A 19,896-nucleotide genomic window follows, 5' to 3' on the forward strand; every position below is an offset into this window, starting at 1 on the left:
TTATATCCTTTCGTACTCGTCAACCGTCCACAACCTATTTTACTATTCGGAACACGTCGACTGATTACGGATTCTCCGGTATATTTTTGGCAGCGCAACGGAAAATGTCGAGAAATGTTCCGAATACAACGGAAGTTTAAACTAACCTTGACCGTAAACCGGAACAGAAAAACAAGAGTTTTTGGTGTTTATGTAGGTTGTTTATGTCAAAAAACTAAACTTTATAAGCTATTTCCCAGATATGGCTACTCAAAGGACGTAGTTCTGGGTTTATAATTACCGGACATAACGCCATGGCGTTTAAAGACCAGGGGGAAGGAAGTTATCCACAAAGATCGACATCTCAAAACGACCCGTCGTCCAGTTCCATTGGAACTTCCAATCCCACTCTCGAAACGACCAACGTTACTAGAAATAGAAGTGTAGAATCCATTCCATACACAGAACTGGAATCTGACGAAGAGTCAGATTCAGATGATAAGACTTTTCAATGTACTCCTACATGTTCACAAACAGATTCACAGTCATCAAGAATAATGTCGGCTGCAAAACCAGTGAAAGCAGAAACGTTCTGTGAATGTTTAAAACGTGGCAAAGAAAAATACTGTAAATGTGGAGAAGAGGATTCTTGTATGTATATCCAATATTAAATATTGTAAAATATTCTCCCATACACTCCCACTATCCCGAGTATTCTGACTGTAAGAGAGCTAGACGGACATTTGGACATAAATATTCTCTCATTACAGTCAGAGAGCTAGACGGACATTTGGACATAAACATGCTCTCATTACAGTCGGAGACCAACCTATGTCTTTTTTTGGCAATTCCTGACTACCAAACGGTAGGCAACGAGTCCCGCTCTAATACCACAACAATCCTATGTTTGACGTCAAATACCTTTACATCAATCATTTTCGAGTTAAGTGATAAAAAAAAATCCACATATTAATCACTAATACACATACTACAGAAAGAAACCCGACAGCACCCACATTCAGCTATGCTTCGTGACACTCCGTCACAACAATTACAAAGCTCGGCGATCTATTTCGAGACTGGGCGATTCCGCCTTGTGCAGCAGTTACAGGGGTCGTCTCATAAGAGGAGGCAGTACGTAGCACATATTTTTGCCGTATCCTGTCGATAACACCCCAATGTATTCTTCAAATTCAAAATGGAATCAATAATGTGTAATTGTTTTGGTTTAATGACGTAATGAAATCCAAATTCATCCAAAACGGCATTAGCCAACTCTTCCATGTTGTAACTTCGCTTGATATGAGACGGCCCCTGTAACTGCTGCACAAGGCGGAATCGCCCAGTGCGCGATCACGTGGTCTACGTCTCGAAATAGATCGCCGAGCTTTGCAATTGTTGCGACGGAGTGTCACGAAGCGTAGCTGAATGTGGGTGCTGTCGGGTTTCTTTCTGTAGTATGTGTATTAGTGATTAATATGTGGATTTTTTTTTATCACTTAACTCGAAAATGATTGATGTTACGGTATTTGACGTCAAACATAGGATTGTTGTGGTATTAGAGCGGGACTCGTTGCCTACCGTTTGGTAGTCAGGAATTGCCAAAAAAAGACATAGGTTGGTCTCTGACTGTAATGAGAGCGTGTTTATGTCCAAATGTCCGTCTAGCTCTCTTACAGTCAGAGTACTCGGGCTAAGACCAAGCTATGTATTTTTTTGGCAATTCCCGACAACCAAAAAGTTGGCAAAGATTTCCGCTCTAATACCACAACAATTCTATGTTTGACGTCAAATACCTTTACATCGATCATTTTCGAGTTAACTGATTAAAAAAAATCCACATATTAACCACTAATACACATACTACAGAAAGAAATCCGAGAGCACCCACGTTCAGCTACGCTTCGTGACACTGGCGCTAAAATTACAAAGCTCGGTGACCTATTTCGTGACGTAGATCACGTGATTGCCCACTGCGCGATTCCGCCTTGTGCAACAGTTACAGGGGCCATCTCATTCCAAGCGACGTTTCCTCTCTAACACACTGATAAAATTACCAAATATTTGACATCCAATAGCCGATGATTAATAAATCAATGTGCTGTAGTGGTGTCGTTAAACAAAACAAACCTTTTTTTGGTGATTGTCGGGCACTTTTTGTTTTGAGACGGCCCCTGGAAGACGGAATGACTGAGTGGGCGATCATGTGACGCATCGTCACGATATAGGTTAGCGAACTTAGAATTCTGCTGTCCGAAGCTTAGCTGAATGTGGGTGCTGTCGGGTTTCTTTCTGTAATGTGTGTATTAGTGATTAATATCTGAATTTCTTTTAATCAATCAACTCGAAAATTATCGATGTAAAGGTATTTGGCGTCAAACATAGGATTGTTGTGGTATTAGAGCGGAAATCTTTGCCAACTTTTTGGTTGTCGGCAATTGCCAAAAAAATACATAGCTTGGTCTCTGACTGTAATGAGAGCGTATTTATGTCCAAATGTCCGTCTAGCTCTCTTACAGTCAGAGTACTCGGGCTACCCTCCCCCATACACACATTGTTAGGGCAGTGACCCCAGTATTCGACCAGATCCAGTGTATTTAATTAATTACCATACTCGTTTAAACTGAATAGTATATAGATTTTCCCAACGTATTTTGAACATACGCGACAGGGTGAACATTCTTTCTTCCGGAAACGCAATGGCAGACGATAACCATGTGAATGAACATAAGTAGATACCGTATTGTTCCTATTTGTAGTGCCCCCTCTAATATAAGCGCCCCCTATGATCACGAGAAATGTATCATGAAACGGTACCCATAAAATAGTAAAACTGGCTTACCTGACTGCCGACTTGCAATGATTATAATCGGTAAACAAATAAAATCCAAACAGGTGAAGCACTACGACACTAGTATGGGCGAACAGTATGTCACACGTCGTTTATCAAATGTATGTCGCTGTTATCTCCACGCAGAATGAACACACGACACTCCGTTAACGCTGTTCAAAACTGGAAGTACAAACATACCAGTAGGTATTTACACCTACACCGTTTAAAAAACGGGTAAATGATAACTTTAACTAAACTGCAAACTGCAAACTGGAGTCGAATGTCAACAATTTAACTTTAACTAAACTTAAAACTGGAGTCAAATGACAATAATTTGTGTACACAGTGACAATCGAAATGTGTCAGTTACAAACTACCGGCCAGAGCTATCGTAGTTTGTACTGTCTGACTGATGATCCTCGTCGTCTGGAATCGTCGTCGGATAGAACAGCTGGTGCGTTCATAGCTTCCTGTAACTGTTCGTCCATTTCCACATCTTCAGGGGAAACCCGTCAAATTGGTCGTCATCATCGTTAATGCAGTTAAAAAGGTAGTCTTCACTGCCGTCTAAGGCACTAGTGATGCTGCACTTCTTGAAAGACTTTCTGATGATGTCAGGGGTGATTGCCGCCCATGCTTCTTTCACCCATCGTAGCAATAATGGTTTAGGCAGAGCTTTACGATTACCGAATCGAGTGTTTTCAACAGGCCCATTGAATAACCACTCGTCGTATAGTTCCGAAAGCCGAGCCTTGAAAGGGCGGTTCCAGGACACATCGGCAGGCTGTAGTTTCGAAGTGTAACCTCCTGGTATTACTGCCATGTCGGTGTTGTACGTTGTTTTCACACTCGATTTTACAGATTGAGTGAGGTGCCCACGAAAGGCATCCCACACCAGTAGACGACGACAGAGATTGTTGAGACCATACAACTTGCTCAAACCAAAATTTTATACTAGTCTCGTCTGCCCATGACTTCTTTCCAGCCCCACACATGTATACAATGATTCCACTAGGGACATCGTTCTTGGGCAGTGGCCTAAGCCCTGGTAGGTGAACTAGTGGTGAAAGCTTTGTGCCGTCAGCATACGCACCTAATGTCACTGTAATGCGCTGCTTCTCGTGGCCCGTCGACGACATAGCAACTTCATGAACACCTTTTACATTGAGTGTCGATTTTCCGGGCATTTCTAGCCAAACGGGTTTCGTCCATATTAATAATATCTCTGTCATCATATCCGCGAAGCTTCCTTAACTTGATAACGAAATGTAGAAATTTGTCCACTTTATCGTCAGTTATAGCAGCAACATGCTGAGACACGTGGGTTGTGCGCCGAAAAGTAAAACCGTGACGTTTCTTAAATTTTTAAAACCAACCCTGTTAAGCTTTGAATGACTGGTTGCCATTAATCTTATGAAGTCGCAAGGCTTCATATTTGAGTGCCTTACCCGTAACGCGCACACCCGCCGACCGACGCTCATTAAACCAAGACAGCAAAGTGTTTTCAATATCAGTGTACTTAACTGGTCTTCCGGCGCCTGGCTTTCTTTTTTCTGTTTTCTTCGTTGATTTAAGGTGTTCTTTCGATTTACACCAATCTTGGACCCGTTTGCGGTGGACACCAAACAATTTTGCAGCATGATGCTTGCCTTTTTCTTCAGCAACGGAAATGACTTTCAGTTTAAACGCAGCGGTATAAGACCTACGCGACATTGATATTCTAGTGCTCGCCATGTTTGCAAAGAGCAGACAGTGTGTACCGAAATCCTAGGGCATTGGCTGCTGAGCCGGGAGGATGGCCTCCAACTTTTTGGAGACGACTATTTTGCTAAATAAAAATATATTCAGACTGGGTGACAAAATGAAGTGGGCGAGTATGAGGGGTCTTAATCACACACCCCTCCCCCACCCCACTTTCAAATACACTCCACAGGCCCTATATGCCTACGTGCACAGTACCATGTATTTCGATAAATCAGCTGACGATGTACGGTACGCTACGTCATTTCAACAAGAAAACGTCACTGGTGGAGTGACTCAGCGGCAAAGCTTTTGATGTCTCAGCGAGCCAGACACATTGACAGTTTGATACGAGGATTTTTCACACGTATTACGAAACGTGTTCTAGTACTCTAATTAGCGCACCCCCTTTGTGTTTTGCATCGCGCCCGGGCGCTACAAATAGGAACAATACGGTATTCATCGGCTATAATGATAAGGCGTATCATAAAATATTGTTTGTTTCCGGTTATCCGACCGACCCTAATTTGAACCTGCCGACCCTAAAACTTTTTTTGTATATATATATATATATTTTTTTAAATATAACAACGATTTCCACGAAAACATTCCAAAACTATCACAAGCACTAATTTGGTGTCATTTAGGGGATAACTCTACTGTGTTTTCCGATTTGCGAACGTATATCGGTGGTTTTACTGTCTCAAATTTAGTTTTATTGGCGATCCGTTAGCTACGAAATGTTTTCTTCTAACAATTGATTGATGGAGTTACTTCCATTCAAATTGAAGTTCAGTAACTTTCGTGAGATATCGGGCGAAGAGTCGGAAAATTGTTTTCACGAATATATGCGATCTTTTCCGATTTACTCTACATCTAGCGTAGCGAGGTGTTCCGATTAATAATAATAATAACTATATTTAATGATTTACTCCAGCGACAAACTGGCCTTATAGAAATTTAGTGACCTTCTGATAAACTAGGGGAGGGAATGTTTACCGATACTGATGGAGTTTACTGCCAAATCAAATGATTAAATGTCAGTAAGATCTCGATGCATTTCGTTATTTGTTGTAAGTGGTCACTGGGAACTTTCCTTTTTTAAATTAAGTTATGAAATAGATATAGAAAATAAAATGGCCATACGGTTTTTGTCTTTTGAAAATTGTATAATGGAAAAAAAGCCCTTATATTTAAAACTGCACATAAAATATGCCCCCAAAACGTCACTTTACCACTTTATTTCTAGGGAAAACACTGTGATGAATGGTATTGTTGGTTTGCATAATGCATTTCTATACATGCAGAGGATATTTTGGATATCGGTAGTCAACACCTTTATTTAATATCCATAAATAAAATTATTTTCCAAAATAAAATGTTTTTCCTACCTACCTACCTACCCTATATTTTTCCAGCATGTAAATAGGAAACAAGTAAAAAAAAAAAATCCGGCCTAATATGAACGTCGGCCATTTTTATAGCATGCTATTACACCATTCAACATCCCATGAACATATGCAATACTTTTAATCCATTTGAAATCTTTGAAAATGTCTTTAATGTTTTTATTTATTATCAAATGGAGCTGGCAATACAATGTGACCTCAATCATTATAATTTCGACCAAATAATGACACATGATAGAGAGGGCTGTCCCAGTATTTGACCAATAGAAAAGCTTGAGGATACATTCCCAAAATAAACTTCCAAGAACCACAAATTTACTACGTTTGTGTCTTTTGGTGCTGTTTGTCAGGAATTACACGATTATTTTTTCATTTATTTTCAGTCTAATATCATTATTTGTAAATTGAGATAGGACCAAAGAGACTGTTCATCAGAAAGTAATTGTGCGTGTGTGAATGTGTATTTTAAGCATGTGCGTGCGTGCGTAAATGCATGAATATGTGTTACAGTTGTTAAAATCAACAGTTTTTGGATTTAGTTGTTTGATATATGCTGCATTTACTATCAAATAAACTTCAAAGTTTAGTTTTATTAGTTAATTAGAAAGTGGTCGAATACTGGGTCAGCTGGTCAAATACTGCATACTGTTCCTGGTGGCACTCAAACCTACTCTAGTCAGCGTATACCACATGAACAAAACTTGGGTCTATTCAATGAATAGCATTGCCAGTAAGTATTTACGAAGAAAAATAAATATTAGCAAATGCCAATAAAATTAACATGTTATAATCCTTTCTTTCTTAAGTGGTCAAATACTGGGGTCGTTGCCCTATATGATTACTGATCATCTTGTTCTAAAAGTTGCCAACTCATCCCAGTGATTGGTCACGTTGAAAGCGGGACATTTGCCCAGTGGTAAAGTGCTTGCTTGATATTATAGGAACAATCTCTGTTGATGAGACCATTGGGCAATTTCTCATTCCAGCCACAACAAAGGTGATATGTACACTTAGTCCGAAGGGACGTAGAATGTTCGATTGTTCTACATCCGAACCTTGTTACATACCCTATATGTAGCTGGTATTCAAAACTTGTGGCACCTTGTTTCAAACGTTTCTCAACTGAAATAGTGCAACAAATGGACACACAAACCAAACATATATAACCTACCATACTCAGTAAATCCCGATTGAAGTGTAATTGTGTCATTATTAACAAAATTAATCACACGACGACAACCGTCAAAAGTCCCCTGCTATTTTAAATATGCTACATGCAACTCGATGTTTACGTTAAGAAAACTATTGACATAACGTGCCCCGTGCAATAGTATACACTATCCTGTCTGTGGGATAATGCATATAAATATATAAAATTAATTGAAAAAAGTAGCCCATGGAATAGTGGAAGTGGGTTTCCTCTCTAATTACCGCTGTGGTCCGAAACCATGTATCCAATACCATATAACCCTAATTAAAATGTGTTGAATGCATCATTAAATAAAATACTTCTGTCTTCTTTCTCAGTAATTGGTCAGCTTGTCTAGGTCCCAATTTTTGACCATGCATAATATAAATAATACAATTTATAAAACAATTATGCCAGGGCTTCTATAAATTTTTATAAAATTCACTAGCCAAGGATCAGTAATTATTTTGTTTTACCAGGCATGATTAAAATTCCACTATCTCTAGACCTACTTTACTTCAAGTAAATACAATTTTACTAATTTAGTAATAATCGGATGTCACCTACTAGTAAAGAGGGAGATTGAGCTTAAAAACACTTAAGATTTGTGGGGTGGGAATGAGGTCAGGATACTGTATTCATATTTACAAAATAGACTAAAATGCAGCATTTAAATTCACAACTTTTTATTCACTAGCCGTCAGGTATGGCAATAGTTATTTACTAGCCCAACATTAAATATCACTAGCCACAGGAGTGGGACTACCACAATCTAGAAGCCCTGATTATGCATGCTTATTATAAAATTGTTTACTAGTTTACTACTCTATCAGTATTGTTCACATTGTACATCAGTTAACAATAACATGGTTGTTAAATAACTCGCCCAAATTTTTAAATTTTTTTTACATATGACATAATTAAAAATAAGTTATTAAAAGAAAAATATTCTAACTAATTTTAAAGTTTTGCCAATACGGTCAACAGGTGTTAATTATGTTTGAATATTCTAGATTGTAATTGGGGCTAATCACTTCATGGGCTACTATTTTCGATTAGCAGCAAGGGATCTTTTATATGCACCATCCCACAGACAGGGTAGTACATACCACTGCCTTTGCTTGACCAGTCATGGTGCACTGGCTAGAACGAGAAATAGCCCACTGGGCCCACCAACGGGGATTGATCTCACACTGACTGCGCATAGCGAGCGCCTTACCACTGGGCTACGTCCCGCTCTCTAATTGTAACAGATGTTCAGTGATGAAATTATGCCAAAAAATTTCCAGCGGTAATTGACAGACAATCTGTTATGGCCAGCCATGAACTATTTATTTAGACAGTTGCCACTTGCCAAATTCGCCAATTGCAAATTTTAGGAACAATTGGTGAATTTTATTTTAATTTGGCGAATAAATTTCATATAATAATTGGTATTTTGTTGAAAAATAGCTGTGGTTTTGCATTTTTAAAGATAATTTGGTGAAATGTTTCTCTCATCCAGAGCTAGCCCTGTTTAGACATGTAAGTGTATTGTACTGTATTTGTACTACAGTTATATTTACTTACTGTAGATTTTGATTGGGTCTGGGATGATGAAAGCAAGTCATTGGCGAGTTCTCTTCGTGATGATAATCGAGAAGTGGTCTTCCATGTGGACTACAGTTGTGGCACTGCGGCAGTCCGTGGGTCAGTTCCCATGAAAGATGACCAGTACTTCTGGGAGGTGAAAATGACCACTCCAGTATATGGAACTGACATGGTAATTTCTTCTTTTCTTAGGGTATACTTGATTGTAGCATTGTATTTAAAGGAAGTGTGTATCAGTGTAACAGTTGGCCACATTGCCGTACTCATGGTTCAGCTGAAGTGCCTGCACATCGTATAGATGCCTTAAAACAATTGCTGCTAAGCCTAATTCAGGCCATAGAATTTCAAATTTCATGGGAAACAGTTTTTCGGTTCCATGCCTTGTGATCATAGGAACCCATCGGAAACTGTTTTTAAAATATAATTATATATAATTAACTTTCTGTTACATTCATTACCACATAACGTCATCCAGACGTAGCAACGGGAGTTTGTTCATTTCTTGGTGAACTTAAAAATTATGTCGTCGGGGAATGTCATATCTGATGACATAATTTTATATGGGTAAGTTGTATTATTGAGCGTTATTGTTTATGGACCAAAAATAATTCAAAATAAAGTATGCAACTTTAGTGTTGTTAATGTTATTAGCAAGTATGATTCAAATTTAATTATAACTATTTTGTGTTATTTCTTTTACGTTCATCTGGGTATGAACAAAAAAAATCATCTACAAACTAATGTGAGAATGGCTTTGCCGATTCACATAAAAGAAATAAAAGACAGTCGTTAACTATATATTTTCATTGAATAGTTGTACTCGATATAATATTCATGGGAAATAAAATTTCTGTTGTGTAATTTTGCCAGCACGGTACCGGAAATGATTGTTTCCATGAAATCTTAGGGCCTGTAATTGCTAGCTCTTTAAATCTATTGTGTAACAACATACGTGTATATAACAGCATCTGAAACACAGGTAATTCACACATCTAGTTGTTAAAACACGTTTTCAATACTTATGAAGGTGTGATGTTATTAAACTCTTTTAAATTCTATTAAATTCTTCTTTTGATACTTGTCTTTTGATGATAATTGTGTCAGGTATTACCTCATAAGCAGAATCGATGAATTTATGGAATAATACCTAACAGATTCATCATTAATGCTAAATTTGTAGCTGCCTCTGAAATTGGTTGAAACAAATAGTTCCAGAAAAGACTAGTGTACATACAAATATAAAAAAAAAACCCACACCAATTAATAATTTAAAAAAACAATACTTTAGTAGCATGATATCCTGACAAATTACACTGTGTTTTAACATATAAACAAAACACTATTTATAAACAGACTTAACGTTTGTGACATTTATCTTTTTTGCACTATAATACTCCCCCCCCCCCCCCCCCCACCCCACCCCACCATAATTTCTTCTTTTTTTTACATTTCTCCCTATTTTCTTTTTAATATGCAAATATGACCCCGCTGCCATGGTAGATCATATCAGAGCAGACTAAATTGTTTGATGGATGACCTCCTTTATGGTCTTGTGATTTTTAGAATGTAAACAAATTTAAGCATTGTGTTTTATTTTATATTTTATTAATTTGCAGATGGTTGGGGTTGGGACCAGCCACATTGATTTGAATCGGTATCGGCACATGTTCTGTAGTATGGTCGGTCGTGACAGTGAGAGCTGGGGTCTGTCGTACACCGGCCAGTTGCAACACAAAGGAGAGAAAAGACAATATTCTGCCAAGTTTGGCCAGAGCTCTATTATAGGTGTTCATCTCGATATGTGGCATGGAATCTTATCATTCTACAAGAACAGGAAGCCATTAGGTAATATGTGCATGGTATTATTAGTCCCCTTCCAATCTAAATGGAGGGGACAATAGGTTTCGTCTCTGTCCTACCTGGGAGGGACGTAGCCAAGTGGTAAAGCGCCTGCTTGATGTGCAGTCAATCTGGGATCGATCCCCATCGGTGGGCCCTTGGGGCTATTTCTCTTTTCAGCCAGTGCACCACAACTGGTATATCAAAGGCTGTGGTATGTGCTACCCTGTCTGTGGGATGGTGCATATAAAAGATCTATTGCTGCTAATCGAAAAGAGTAGCGTATGAAGTGGCGGCAGCGGGTTTCCTCTCTCAATATCTTTGTGGTCCTTAACCATATGCCACATAACCGTAAAATAAAATGTGTTGAGTGTGTCGTTAACTAAAACATTTCCCTCCTTCCATTACCTCTGACTTCAGCCCTGAGGGTTTTTTATAGGGTTACTCACCCTTGGTCCATCTATATACGTCTGGACCCTTGGTGTTCCTAATAGAAGCTGAAACCCCTGCTGCCATAGTTCTCTGGATCATTGAGACATACAAGGAAAGGAAATGTTTTATTTAACGACGCACTCGACACATTTTGTTTACGGTTATACGGCGTCAGATATATGGTTTAGGACCACACAGATACCGAGGGAGGAAACCCGCTGTCGCCACTTCATGGACTACTCTATTTCGATTAGCAGCAAGGGATCTTTTATATGCACCACCTCACAGACAGGGTAGCACATACCACGGCATTCGATATGCCAGTCGTGGTGCACTGGCTGGAACGAGAAATAGCCCAATGGGGCCACCGGCGGTGATCGATCCTAGACCAACCGCGCATCGAGCGAGCGGTTTACCACTGGGCTACGTCCCGCCCCTGAGACATACAAAACTGTTTATTACTGTACGTCTAGGAATGGACCGTGGTGGGAATGAAATGGGGTTGTGGTCAGAGAATAAACCTTCCTTCCTTCCTGTCCTACCTGTCTGTCTGTCTGTCCATCCCACATATATAGTTGTTACTGGACGTTTTTTTCACAATGTATTAAGATATAGAGCTGAAGGTTTGTATATAGCTTCATTATGTAGAGTTAAACATCCAGTTTGAGTTTCATGGCAATTTATCCATTTTTGACAGAGTTAATGACGAGATCGTGGGATAACTCTGTCAAAAATGGAATTTATCCATTTTTGACAGTTATGGCCCTTGAAACGTTGTGGTGGCCTCAGACCACAATTAATTTCACTATGTATTCTCATGTAGCCCCAGTGGCTGTAGCACTTTTATTAATTTCACCAGGCCATTAGCATTTCACGGGAAACATTACCTGCCTAGGCCCATTGAACACTCGAAAGGACGACATCTGTTGTCCAGCTCTTTTCCGCGTTATATCAATGTAAACAAACACACGTGGGCTAAGGGACCGAATCACACCCATTTCTCTGCATTTTACACAAATTTTGCATGACTTCAATGTGCTCTGGGGGACATTATGCAGTATCCAGTGTAAACCAAGTGCACATATTCACTAACTGCATCCTCTTACCTGTCAAACCCAGTGTAACAATCCAGTATACTAAGCAGCTCCCCAGCCATTAATCACATCACAAGAAAACTATATTTTCTCGCATTATATTCCTTATTTTGGACAACCAAATGGGTGGATAACTCTAGTCTGAGGCCTATCAGACCAAAATTGTTTTCACCATGACACTCAAACTCACATATGGCATTTAAGTACATATGTCAAGTTGCATACAGGCAATAAAAAGAATATTTGATACCAAATATGGCTATTGGAGCCTGTGAAATGGGGGACTGCCTGTGCCACAAAAGGCAGCAATCTGCGTCAAATTATTCCCAATAGTGGACTAGTAATTATGCAATAACTTCAAAAGTTACAGACATTTTTCTGAACAACAAAAAGAAACTTGCTCCTTATTGTGTTCTCTGCAATTGAAATATAGCAGTTGGCAGGAATATGATTTTTTCAAAAAAAAAAAATCAATTTAATTTAAATTGATACATTTTCAAAAAAAAAATTCCCACAAAGTTCTCTTTTTAAACAAAATTTAATCTTTAAAACTAAAATTTTGGATACTGCACACAGTCAATATATGCCAATTACAAATTAGGACTGCTCGAGTGTCATTCTGGTGAGGGTAATTAGCAAGGTGTCTGCACACCGTAACAGGTCACACCTGAATGCAGAGGACAGGGCACCAGTCTGCAAAGATGCAGTACCGAATACACAGTGAACAAAAAAAAGCTGTCAACTGCCACTGCACTGAAATGTTTTAATGCATCAGAACTGAAAGTGACATCACACATGAACATATATATAAGGGTGAACATGCATACCACAATAAGTATTTCACTGTTTTATACACTACGAGTCACATCCATGGAAGGCAATACAAGACGAAAGACACAGTTCAAGAAGGGACATGCACCTTGGAATAAGGGTGCAACTCTGCTGCATGAACATGCAAGTTCAGAATCTCACACTGAGAAGTTGCGACCGGTAGTCCGGATGAATATAGATGAGTTTGCCTTGGTCACGAAGTCGAGTTCCACTTCAGCCACCATATCCACTCCAGATTGCAAAGGTGCGTCACAGCCAGTCCGCCTGCTACGTCCCATTACGAGTACATGTACTGCGTCTGAAATGAAAGAAGAACAACAGTGTAAAGACAAAGAAGGCATGAGAATAATGGACAATGACAGAATGGTAGATGCATGGAATGCAGCTTTCAGATACCACTCAACAGCTTCCCCTGAGTGCGACGAGCCTGAAATGCAAATATTAAAAGAGGTTAAGTGGGGTCTTTGTTGGAAAATCACACTACACTGTGTGAATTGTGACTTCGCTGCTCCTGAAAGCAAATTGTACAATGAGGTGAAGACAAATAAACCTGGCCCAAATGCAGCAAAAACTAATGTGGGTCTTGCTATCGGTCTCCAAGATACTCCCGTCGGCAATACGAGAGCGAGAGTGCTATTGGCAGGCATGGACATTCCACCGCCGTGTCGGAGCAGCATGCAGAGAACATCATACAAGGTATCAACGGCTGTAACAGATCTAAATGAAAAAGATATGGCACAAAAAGTTGAGCTACTGAAAGACATTAACATGAAACGTGGAAATGAACGTGATGAAATTAACATAGCCATGGATGGGAGATACAACTCCACGACAATAACAAGTCGGAAGAAACCGGGCCAGAATGCATCACAAGCTATAGGACTTGCGTGTGAAACAATGACTGAAAGAAAATTCATTGTAAGTGCCTGCTTCCAGAATAAACTTTGTTGTACCGGAGCCTGGTTAAGAAACAAAGGTATTCATGTGACGTGTCCCGGTGGTCATCCTGACTGCACAGCAAACTTGCCGCCATTTGCTCCGCTGTCGGAATACGAGATGGGAAAAGATATCGGAACAGACTTGGCTCTACAAGGTATTCTCATAAAATACATCACAACAGATGGAGATTCCAGATCATCTGCTGGAGTTGATAGTGCTTTGAAACTTCTACATCCAATGTGGAAAGTGCAGCGGCTAGCTGATCCAACCCACTTAGGTCAGAGTCAGTTTCGTAAGTGTTACAAAGCTAACTTCAGTCCCAACATGTTTACTGGGTCCACTCGTGAACAAAAGCGTGAAGCACAGAAGGTATTCAGCCAGGATATGAAAGCAAGGTGCAGTTTAATTCTTAAAGAACTGATGAAACTACACACTGGTAATATCGGTGTACTGAAACGAAACTTACCAAAGGTCCTGCAATCGACACTTTCGTGCTACGGTGGTGACTGTTCAAAGTGTTCGCGGTACTCGGTCGTCTGCAGTGGAGGAATAACGAACAACTGGTGGCACCGATCCATGTTCCTGGGTACACACAGAATCACAGAGCTGAATATGAATGAAAATGACAAAATGTTAGTACTGGAACTTCTGAAGATTAAACTAAGTATTTCAGCTGTAGAGCAAATGAAACTGTATACAGACACACAGAAATGTGAGGCTGCGAACCGTTCTCTCAGTGTTTCCTTACCTAAGAATGTGAACTATTCACGAACGATGACTGGGAGAGCTGCATCCACCATCCACAGGCTGAACAACGCCCCGGGAACATCGATGATAGAAAAGTGCAAGTACTGTGGCATCGAACTGTCAGCTCGGGTGAGGCGTTCACTGCGTCAGATGGACAAAGAGTCGGACTATCAAAAAAGATATCAAAACAATCCACAGGTGATTAAAAGGCACTTAATCCAGCAAGGAAGTAAAATTAGAGATCACTTACGATATAAACATTTGCACAGAGATCAACAAGCTGACTACAAGAAAGGATTATTAGATATTGACAGTCAAAGAACAGACAACTCCTGTGACCACAGTTATTCAAAGTAATTTTTGTCACAAACTTTCAAGTGATACATATAATATAGGAACTATCAGTTTGCATGATAGCATTTCTGCTGTGGACATGAACCCTAGACACTGAAGACTGACTTTAAACAATAACAAATAGTAATGTGAATAAATGTATGCTTTTGAATAAATATCATGTGATATTTATATGTGATATTTATATGTGATTTGATGACATAAAATATTTCTTTAAATTAAACTTTGTTATTGTTTTACATTCTTATATGTTATGCATTCTGAGATGCAAGAGGCAGGGAGGGTATTGTCCATGTTCCTAACAGACATCCCGGTTCACACATTGTATGCGCGAGCTGTTAATTGCATGTGGCTCAGCAGATAAGTGATCTTTAAACATACAAAGACTGTTATGGCACAGGTGACTGATGTCACTGCCATCTAGGTCCATCTCCTTATTAAAGACCATGAAACTTAATCTGTGAGCATTTACTGTACGATACTGGCCTGTGATTGGTGATTTGAAATTAATAGCACCATATCCATTTGGTCTGGGAGGCCCATTCCACATTATACATTCACCATTTGGCCCAGGATCACATTTTGAAAAAATTACCCTCTGGTATTTTTGAAAAAAAGCCTCCATTTTCACTTATTCAATTAGCTCAATTACTCAAAGTGAGGCCCTCACAGGGTGCAGGGATACATTCTGATTGAAAAGAATGACCTATGACCTGATACGGGTACAATGCAGGTCAAATCATGTTATAATTTGTGAAATTACAAATTTCAAAATATAAATATAATAAAATTTAATTTAATTTAAAGAAATAAAATATTCATCACCCAAACTGATAACGTTCAGATTTGCACCTATCTGCACAATTATCATGTACATTTTGAGTGCTGTAACTGGCATAGTTACCTCACAATTTGGTATCAAAGTGTGTCACCCTGTGTCAAACATCATTGAAGAAATCCTCCATATTGACTTATTTGACCTTAACCTTCAAAGTGAGGCTCTCATAGGGTGTAGGGATACAGCCTGATTGAAAAGAATGATCTATGACCTGATAGGGGTACAATGCATGCTGAATTATGTCATAATTTGTGAAATTACAAATTTTGAAAATATAAATATAATAAAATTTAATTTAATTAAACAAAATAAAATATTCACCACCCAAACTGATTAGTTTCAGATTTCCACCTATCTGGACAATTAGCATGTACATTTTGAGTGCTGTAACTGGCATAGTTACCTCACAATTAGGTATCAAAGTGTGTCACCCTGTGTCAAACATCCTACTATATCAGGCCTCGGACCACAATTAATTTCACTATGTATTCTCATGTAGCCCCAGTGGCTGTAGCACTTTTATTAATTTCACCAGGCCATTAGCATTTCACGGGAAACATTACCTGCCTGGGTCCATTGAACATTCGAAAGGACGACATCTGTTGTCCAGCTCTTTTCCGCGTTATATCAATGTAAACAAACACACGTGGGCTAAGGGACCGAATCACACCCATTTCTCTGCATTTTACACAAATTTTGCATGACTTCAATGTGCTCTGGGGGACATTATGCAGTATCCAGTGTAAACCAAGTGCACATATTCACTAACTGCATCCTCTTACCTGTCAAACCCAGTGTAACAATCCATTATACTAAGCAGCTCCCCAGCCATTAATCACATCACAAGAAAACTATATTTTCTCGCATTATATTCCTTATTTTGGACAACCAAATGGGTGGATAACTCTAGTCTGAGGCCTGGTGACCGATAGGGGACATGTTTTGCTTTAGCAGTACTCAGAATGCTTGTATTAATACCCAGGGCTCACTCAACCTGTCCATTGCCAAATTAGCAAACTGCTAATTTTTACAAAGTGGCTAGAACATTTAGTCTTTGGCTATTTTTTGTTTGTTAATTAGCTACTTTTGTATAATTTCCAAAACAATGCTTTTCACATTTTAAAATGAACTGAAACAAAATTTGTTCCAGTGTTAGCTCTTAATATCAAACCTAAAATAAGCAGGGTCGCAATATAAGGGGGAAAAAAGATTCAGGGCACCTTATAGTCTTCTCAAGTTTGATGGAAAATATACTTTCCATATTTGCCAAGGTAGGCAGCCTCGAGTGTTAACAATTTTATAGTTTTTTTCACACACCCAAAATTATGTCGAAAATTTATGTAAAGACATTTAACTCTTTTAAATGCAAAATCTTTTTTTGTACAATAAAGGATTTTTTTTTTCACAACTTGTTTGAATATATTTATTACTAATTGGGCTTAGTTTGAGAAAATCACGTTCCTTTGGTTATTTGTGTTTGCAAACATTTGTTGGCTTTTTAGGGGACAGTATTTCAAATCCTTAGGTATAACAACATTATTTTGTGTAATATGAGGAGAGTTACTTCATTTTAAAACATCAGACAAACATGTCAAGTGCACTACTAACAATAGGCCTAAATGTTAAAGAAATCAAACTAACGAACTATGCGTCTGTTTTTGACACTGTAAGTGTAACAGATCACCAGTGTTGTATTGTTTCTGGTCTAATTAGACAACAGAGGGCCATTTCATTGTAATATTTAAGTCCTTGCTAAATTAATAAACAGTCAATTGATATGCTATATTATTATTATGAGAATTTAAAAAAAAGAAATGCGGTTTATATGCAATGCACCATTATAAACTGCACCTTGTAATTCAGTCAAAAAGTAGCTGCTTATATGCTGAAAAATACGGTAACCAAAAGTCGATTCACGTGACTTATCTATATGTAGGTAACCAGTTGTTCAGTTGTATAAATTATATTTGTGTTACCTAATCGATTGCGCAAACTGAACAACTGAAATGTTGTGTTCTGCCTTGTAAGTTGGTTAACTTGGACCCAGTCCTTTTGTGTGTGTGTGTTGTAGGCAGTATATTGAGTTTTCAATCAATCATGATATATTTTTGGTTTTAGGCATTGCCTACCGAGGCCTACAAGGGAAAACACTTTACCCGATGGTGTCGTCCACTGCCGCACGGAGCGGCATGAAGATGATCACCAGTCGATCATTCCGAACGTCCCTACAGTTTATGTGTTGTCAGGAACTTCGCAGATTGGTGCCAGAACACATGGCTGTCCTCGATGCTGTGCCCCTGCCGCCGGGGCTGAAGGCTTTCCTAGAGAACAACATGGGCTGGATGCTCCAGCCGTATTGCATGGCAAAGGTTAATGTTTCTAGAAAAAGACCGTTATCAGTGGCTGACGATGTGGACCAGGCAGCGGAGGACCGGGAGGAAGGATGTCCACCAAGGAAATGTGTTAGCAAGTTGTCCTGCAATTCCTGATTCGGCCAGTCAAGTATTACTTCAAACAGTTTGCTGAATTTGTTTTTTCTGTCATAATCTGTTGGACAAAATGCTGCTCTAGGCACAGTGGAAGCAAGTCAGCATTGTGGGGGAGGGAGGGAGGGGTGGGGGCTGACTGACTGAGTTCAAGGGTGCATGTGCCTGGGTTTTTAGGTAGGTTCTTGGCCAGAAAATCTTGAAAAATTAAATGTCAGTTGCCTGCATTCTACAGGTAAAATTCAGAAAAGTTTGAAAACTAGATGCCCTGAAATGCAATTTCCTGCATTCCACAGGTAAAATTCATCATGGTAAATACAACTCTGTTTATAAACATTGTGGTAATTTTGGTATACATGTGTATATTCTGAATATTTTTAAACACCACAGTTATGTGCCAGATAGTTTGAACCAATGAAATAATTATTTTCAGTGGAATTAAATAATTTACTAAAGTTACCATAGTTAATATCATGAATATTATTAATAACAGCAAATTCAGTCATTTTACATTGTATGATGGTAATCTTTCTTATCTTCATGTTTTCAAGAGGTTAGCTGAACTGGTTCGTCTCCCTTGGTAACATTTATGTGAATTCTTAGGTGATCAGGGGCATGCTTCCCTGGATATGTTACAAGTAAAATTCATCATGACAAAATGCTGACAACTGCTGATATTTTATTTTGGTTCAGGAGGCTCTTCCCCCTGTGCCACACCTGTACTCATGCAGTAAAATAATATTTTGTTTATGGTGCAGATTGGGATCATGAAACAAATGTTATGATCAGAGTCGGTTACAAAATATGCAAATTTCTTACCTGGCCAGAGAACATTTTGTTTTCAAAATTTTGATTGGTAACAATTCTAGTCAATTGAAAATTTATTAGCAACTACTGTTTAAAGGCATATTGTCACCTTAAGGACCTTATTTCTCTAAAAATGGATAATAAATAAAAATTGCATTAATTGTTGGAAACCAAATCTAGCTATCGCATCACCTTAACTGAACCATGATGGAGTGAAATCCATGTCAACCCTCTCGGCAATTTTAGTTTTTTAATTATGGTCCATTGCCATAATTCAATTATTTTTACAAAATATCATTAATAAATGGAGTATGGTGGTTATGAAGATGGTTGAATAAAGTACATTTAGAGACGAATCAAATTATTTTTGTTCAGGTAATACTTTGTTAGACCATTAAATAGGTCAGTGGTCTGTGACAATATGCCTTTAATAGTTTCAAATTGTTTAAGGATGACAGAAACTAGCGTAGTAATTGTAAAATGTTACTGAACAAAATGTTCCCTGCTGGATTAAAAATGAAATGAAAAGAGTCTTATGTCTTGTAATGTCACATATGCAGTAAAAGGCAATTGATCTTCAGTGAAGTCTTATGTCTCATATTGCATACTAAACTTTACTAGTCATTTTTAGTTCATCAGTAACATTAAATAACTGGGTTTTTTTTCAGTAATCAATCTGTATTAAATACATAAAGTGCCCTGTAATTGGTAGCGAACATCGTCTCAGCCACGTTATGTTTAAATGCTAATAATTCCTGTTTTTATACATTGCTGATATATCATGTGTGA

General features: G+C 38.6%; 1 protein-coding gene across 1 annotated transcript; it reads left to right on the top strand.

The window, feature by feature from the left end:
- The first annotated feature begins 82 nt into the window (after window positions 1-82).
- Window positions 83-19,244, top strand: LOC121378343 (SPRY domain-containing SOCS box protein 3-like). The gene is made up of 4 exons (XM_041506473.1): window positions 83-630; window positions 8,725-8,912; window positions 10,357-10,585; window positions 17,933-19,244. The coding sequence occupies exons 1-4, from the start codon at window positions 294-296 to the stop codon at window positions 18,301-18,303; spliced, it is 1,125 nt and encodes a 374-aa protein (XP_041362407.1). The 5' UTR covers window positions 83-293; the 3' UTR covers window positions 18,304-19,244.
- The last annotated feature ends 652 nt before the right edge of the window (window positions 19,245-19,896 follow it).

The sequence above is a fragment of the Gigantopelta aegis genome, chromosome 8 (assembly GCF_016097555.1).
Source record: "Gigantopelta aegis isolate Gae_Host chromosome 8, Gae_host_genome, whole genome shotgun sequence".
NCBI classification, from domain to species: Eukaryota; Metazoa; Mollusca; class Gastropoda; order Neomphalida; family Peltospiridae; genus Gigantopelta; species Gigantopelta aegis.